Raw genomic sequence first — 6,000 nt, 5'->3', positions numbered from 1 at the left:
CGTATAGGGAACTTAATGGAATACAGTGGGTAGGGTAGTGAGGGATACAGAAAGAGGCAGGTTTACGATTCAGCTGACCACTCTGCAAGGGTTCGACATGAGGTAGACAAGGGGCGCGCCACGCGAGATTAGTTAAAAACACGCGAGAGTCGTTAAAGCACAGACACCGTCACTTCGGCCAGACAGGGTCTTGCCATTCACAGTCCAATCCTATGGTTAGGCCCTGCTATAGACCTTCGATTCACGTTCTTGTCCACAGGGGTCAAATTCCGGGTTGTGGTGAAAGTAAATGAGTGCAGGATTGGTATAACTGGGCATTTAATTGTGAAGACAGTGGACTAAACACTGTGCATTGTGAGACTCAGAGGGCTCACACAGGGCAAATCAAAAAGCAGGCTATTGAATTTTGTGTCTGCTGAATCTTTTGTTTCACGTAGTCAGAGCAGCGATGGTTACTCAGGCAGATCTCACGTGATGAAACAGGCATAGGACATGCCGGCCTTCATCGGTCAAGGCACAGAGTACAGAACTCAGAAGGACGCAAGCAGGATGTGCTTTTCTCGGAGACAGAACAGGCCAATTCAAGATCTCAGGAAAGATGTGTTATCATTGGAAGGCGTTCAAAGGAGTTTCGGGAAATGATTCCAGACCACTTGAAGGCACTGGGTCTATACTTGCTGGAAACTAGGGGTATCAAGTAGGGGGAGAATCTCATTGAAACCTATCGAATGTTGAAAGGCTGTGGCAGACTGTGTGTGAAGAGGATTTTTCCTATACTGGGGGAGTCTAGAACCAGAGGGCAGAACCTCAGAATAGAGGGACATCCATTTGAAACTGGAGGATTTCTTTTAAGTTAATTTTATTATCAACATACATATCTGTCATATTTTATTTTAATTTCACAGTACATGCATGTCCCTAAGCCACTTCGAGATTCATTTTCCAGCAGGAATGCACAGCAAATCTATAAAATAGTAACGATAATGGGGTAAGTGTAAGAACCATTAAAGTACTAAAGACAGGAAACTGTTCAAATGTAAATAAATAGCAATAAATGACGAGAATGTGAAGTAACAGGATAAGGAGTCCTTAAAGTGACTATTGGCTGAGGAAACATCTCAATGGATGGGCAAATAAGTGTAGTTATACACTTTGTTCAAAAGCCTAATATCTGCGGTGTAACAATTGTTCTTGAACCTGGTGATGCGAGTCCAGAGGCTCTTGTACCTTCTACCTGATGGCAGCAGAGAGAGTAGAGCATGCTCTGGGTGGTGAGGAACTTTGATGAGCGATGCTGCTTTTCCATGGCAACGTCTCATGTCGATGTGCTCAATGGTTGGGATAGATTTACCCGTGATGTACTGGGCTTAATCCACTACCTTTGTAGGATTTTGTTTACAGGCCATGATTCAGCCGGTCAATACACTATCTAGTACATATCTGCAGAAATCTGCCGAAGTTTTAGATATCATGCCGAATATCTGAAGAACCCTCGCAAGGCGGCTGAGCCCAATGGAGTACCTGGTGAGGTTCTGAAAACATGGGCTAACCAACTGACGGGGATCTTCTGAGACATCTTCAGTCTCTCATTGCTACAGTGGTAAGTTCTTATCTGCTTCAAAAGGGCAACAATTATACCAGTGCCCAAGAAGGGTAGCGTGAGCTGCCTTAATGACTATAGTCCAGAGGCAATCACGTCCACTGTGATGAAATGCTTTGAGAGGTTGGTCATGGCTACACTCAGCGCCTCTCTCGGGAAGGACATAGAGCCTACCACCACTAGAAGGCTACAGTAGATGCGACCTCAATGGCTCTCCAGGCAGCCTTGGAACACCTGGAAAATGCAAATACCTATACAAGATGCTGCTTACTGACTATAACTCAGTATTTAACACCATCATTCCTACAGCCCTGATCAGAACGTTACAGAACTGAGGCCTCTGTATCTCCCTCTGCAACTGGATCCTCGACTTCTTAGCCCACTGCTCTACTCTTTCTGCACCCACGACGCGTTGCTAAGCACAGCTTTGATGCTATCTATAAATTTGCCGATGATACATTTGTTGGCAGAATTTCAGACGGTGACAGAAGGACGTTCAGGAGTGCAAAATTCCAGTTGGTTGAGTGGTGTCGCAGCAACAACCTGCACACAACGTCAGCAAACCAGAGAGCTCATTGTGGACTTCAGAAAGGGTAATGAGAGGGAACATAGACCTTTTCTCATAGTGGGATCAGAGTGGAGTGCGTGAGCAGTTTCAGCTTCTGGGTGTCAACATCTCTGAGAATCCAACCCGGAGGCAACATATTGATGCCGCATTAAAGAAGTGGAGACAGCTGCTATATTTCATTCAGAGTATAGAAGATTTGTTTTGTCAACTAAAGCACTCGAAAACATCTACAAATATACCGTGAAGAGCATTCTGATTGGCTGCATCACTGTCTGATAGTAGCAGGGGGCGCAACAGCGCAAGATCGAAGTAAGTTGTAGAAACTTATAAGATTAGTCAGCTCTATCATGAGTATAAGCCTTCGTAACATGCGAGACATCCTCAAGGAGCGATGCCGTAGAAAGGTAGTGTTCATCACCCAGGACATGCCCTCATCACGCTGGTACTGTCCGGAATCAGGTACCAAAGGCTGAGGGCACGCACTCAGCCATTCAGGAACAGCTCCTTCGCCTCTGCCATCCGACTTCTAAATGGACATTGAACCTATTAACTCTACCTCACTACTTAATAAAAAAGTGTTTCTATTTCTTTGCACTGGTTATTTGTAACTTAATTATTTAATAACATATATTTAGTGCAATTCTGTATTTTCACTATATTTATTGATCATCTATTTCATGATCCTGCTGCGGTAAAGTTACCGAATTTCACGAAATATCCCGGTGACATCAGAGTTGATTCTGGTTCTGATACATTTAAGTTGAGATGGGGGAAAATGCAAAGGAGGTGTGAGAGCCAGGTTTTTTTTTAACGGAGTGTGGAGCATGGGATGGTGGTAGAGGCACATACAGAAAATTTGAAGAAGTGTTAAGTGAGGCACATAATTTTACAGTGTGGAAGAAGATTAAAGGAAGGTGTTTCATTTTAACGAGTGCTAGGTGCTTGGAATGCTCTGCCGAGGGGAGTAATTGAGCCAGATATATTAAGGTCATTTGAGAGAGTCGTAGATAGGCTGGGGGATAACACAACAGTGCAGGGATATGAGCTGTGCAGTGGGGAAGGTTCGGAGAGAGTTGGGAGGCAGAGAGCGCAGGGAGCGCACACAGGTGGAGCGGGCGTGGGAAGGGTCTGGGAGCATGGGCTAGGAAAGCGCAGAGGGCAGGGAGCGTGGTGAGCGCGGGATTTCAGGATCACGTGGTGAGCGCGGGACCGGTAAGCGGATAGAGTGCGGGTGTGGCGAAACGAGATCTTGGGCACTGTTGCAGTACACGGGGTGCATGAGGCAGCAGTAACCTCAGGCAACTGTTTTCCTCAAATGAGACTCAAGTCGAACACTAAGAGAAGAAGTTAGAGCAGTTCCTGATTCAATCACAGTCACACACAATGAACTGACTGGCGACAGGTTGAATAATCAGTCTTATTTCTTACTGTCTCTCTGCATTGGGGCAACGATGATTCTAAAATCACACGTCGGGGCAGTGTCCGAGATTGCTGCAGATCCAGGGTCTTTCCCAAGAGCTTTTGTCAATCTAACATCACTTTATTCATCAGAATAGGGAATGTATCACCCTCACTGAAGGGAGCAAAAGGATTCTCTCCACGGATACTAACACCCGGTACACGGTTGTCCTGAATTGAGCTCCCAGGGTCTCCCAGGGAAAAACTGCACCCAGATGTCCGGTGGAATTACGCTGCTGGACAGGAGACGGAATTACGTCCAAATGAAGGGTCACAGCCGTAAACGTTCATTGTGATCTTTCCTATAGATGCAGCATAGTTCCTCCTGTATTTTGTCTGTGTTGCTACATGACTGCGGGACACTCTGACGTCACATAGTGCTCAGCTGGAGCCGGGGTCCATCAGAACCGTGTGGGATGAAACTTGGATTGCGGCCATTAAAGGGGAGGGCGGACGTTAAAGGGGACGCCGGGAAATCGGCCAAAGCGTCCCCATCACGAGGTTGGGGATGTTCACCCATTACGATGTTCACAGGTCCACTCTTACTTCTGGTCTGAGTTCCTGCAGAGGCCTCAGTTCCTTCTTCCCAATCCAACTGAACTGATTGTACCGTAACCTAAAACAGGTGGAAGAATGTAGATGAAATAAATAGATTATACAACAGTGTCAGTAACAGGGGACTGGGGTTAATGTTTCAACAACACTCACAGACAAATATTACCAGAAAACCCGCGGATCCGCTGATATTTTATCACATTGAACATTAACACAAACACTCACCAGATCCGTTCCAGACTCGGGAGGGTCAGTATGAGGCAGCGGAGAGCGGGGACAGATCCGTCTGTCAGCGAGTTGTAACCCAGGTTCAGCCCCGTCAGTGATCGGTTTGTCCTGAGAGCGGAGGCGAGATCCTCGGCACCAGAATCTGTGACACCGATATTGTACAGCCTGGAGATGAGAGAGAGTGAGGGTGAAGGACACAGAGAGACAGGAGACGGTACAAATCCCCAGTGTTTATCAGTAACACAATTACTCATCACATTAATGTTCAGTATAAGACACCCAGTGACTGTAAACACAATCTCCCACAGTATGGTACTTACTCCAGTTTCTGTATTTTACACTCTGGGTTCCTCAGAGCCGCAGACACCAGTTTCACTCCTGAATCTCCCAGCGCATTACCACTCAGGTCCAGCTCCGTCAGTGATGGGTTTGTACTGAGAGCGGAGACGAGATCCTTGGCACCAGAATCTGTGAGACGGACCTTCCTCAGACTGGAGATGAGAGAGAGTGAGGGTGAAGGACACAGAGAGACAGGAGATGGTACAAATCCCCAGTGTTTACCAGTAACACAATTACTGATCACATTAATGTTCAGTGTTGGACACCCAGTGACTGTAAACACAATCTCCCACAGTCTGGTACTTACCCCAGTTTCTGTATTTTACACTCCGGGTTCCTCAGAGCCGCAGACACCAGTTTCACTCCTGAATCTCCCAGTTTATTGTCACTCAGGTTCAGCTCCGTCAGTGATGGGTTTGTACTGAGAGCGGAGACGAGATCCTCGGCACCAGAATCTGTGAGACCGACCTCCCTCAGCCTGGAGATGAGAGAGAGAGAGGACGAAGGACACAGAGAGACAGGAGACGGTACAAATCCCCAGTGTTTATCAGTAACACAATTACTGATCACATTAATGTTCAGTGTCAGACACCCAGTGACTGTAAACACAATCTCCCACAGTCTGGTACTTACCACAGAGTCTGTATTTTACACTCTGGGTTCCTCAGAGCCGCAGACACCAGTTTCACTCCTGAATCTCCCAGGTCATTACTACTCAGTCTAAAGACAAACAGACAAATTGATGAACAAAGTGATTCAAACTGTGGGTCTGAGGGAATTTCTCTCACTCGGATATTTCAGGAAACATTAAACCCTTCAGTAAATCACTGATCAGAGTTCCCATCACTGTCAATGTCCCTCACTGCCCAGCTCCAGGGTATTCACCGAATGTCGGTAATTTAGTCTGTCGGCGTGACCCTGTAAACTCCCCACAGGGTAAGATGGTCAGGTGGAGCAGGAATGAAGGTTAGGGGAAAATCCCACAGTGAGGAGGAGTTGTGGATGATAAAATATCAACGGGATGGCGTGAGGGACCCCCACCAGCATAATAGGATGGGGAAGAGAGATCCCACCCGAGGAGGATGTAGGGAAGAGAGATCCCACCCGAGGAGGATGTAGGGGAGAGAGATCCCACGAGGAAAGAGGATGGAAAAGAGAGATCCCACTTGAGGAAGGGGGATGGGGAACAGATCTCAGAGGCCCAAGAGGGACGGGGAAGAGAGGTCAGAGAAGAGGATGGAGGAAGCAGGAA

At 47.0% G+C, this 6,000-nt stretch overlaps 1 protein-coding gene across 5 annotated transcripts in view; it reads right to left on the bottom strand.

Moving 5' to 3' along the window:
• Positions 1-852: 852 nt before the first annotated feature.
• The window catches only part of LOC140208261 (NACHT, LRR and PYD domains-containing protein 3-like), a 38,214-nt gene continuing 33,066 nt past the window's right edge, over positions 853-6,000 (bottom strand). For all 5 annotated transcript variants that reach the window (XM_072276828.1, XM_072276826.1, XM_072276825.1 and 2 more), the window contains 5 exons: positions 5,382-5,468; positions 5,056-5,226; positions 4,730-4,900; positions 4,407-4,574; positions 853-4,242 (listed from right to left, as the gene is read on the bottom strand). In XM_072276828.1, the coding sequence (XP_072132929.1) occupies positions 4,155-4,242; positions 4,407-4,574; positions 4,730-4,900; positions 5,056-5,226; positions 5,382-5,468 (685 nt within the window). In that variant the 3' untranslated portion in view covers positions 853-4,154. The remainder of the gene's footprint in view (positions 4,243-4,406; positions 4,575-4,729; positions 4,901-5,055; positions 5,227-5,381; positions 5,469-6,000) is intronic.

The sequence above is a fragment of the Mobula birostris genome, chromosome 13 (genome assembly GCF_030028105.1).
Source record: "Mobula birostris isolate sMobBir1 chromosome 13, sMobBir1.hap1, whole genome shotgun sequence".
Lineage (NCBI taxonomy): Eukaryota > Metazoa > Chordata > Chondrichthyes > Myliobatiformes > Myliobatidae > Mobula > Mobula birostris.
The sequence above is the reverse complement of the archived record's forward strand: the minus strand, read 5'-3'. Positions and strand labels throughout refer to the sequence as shown.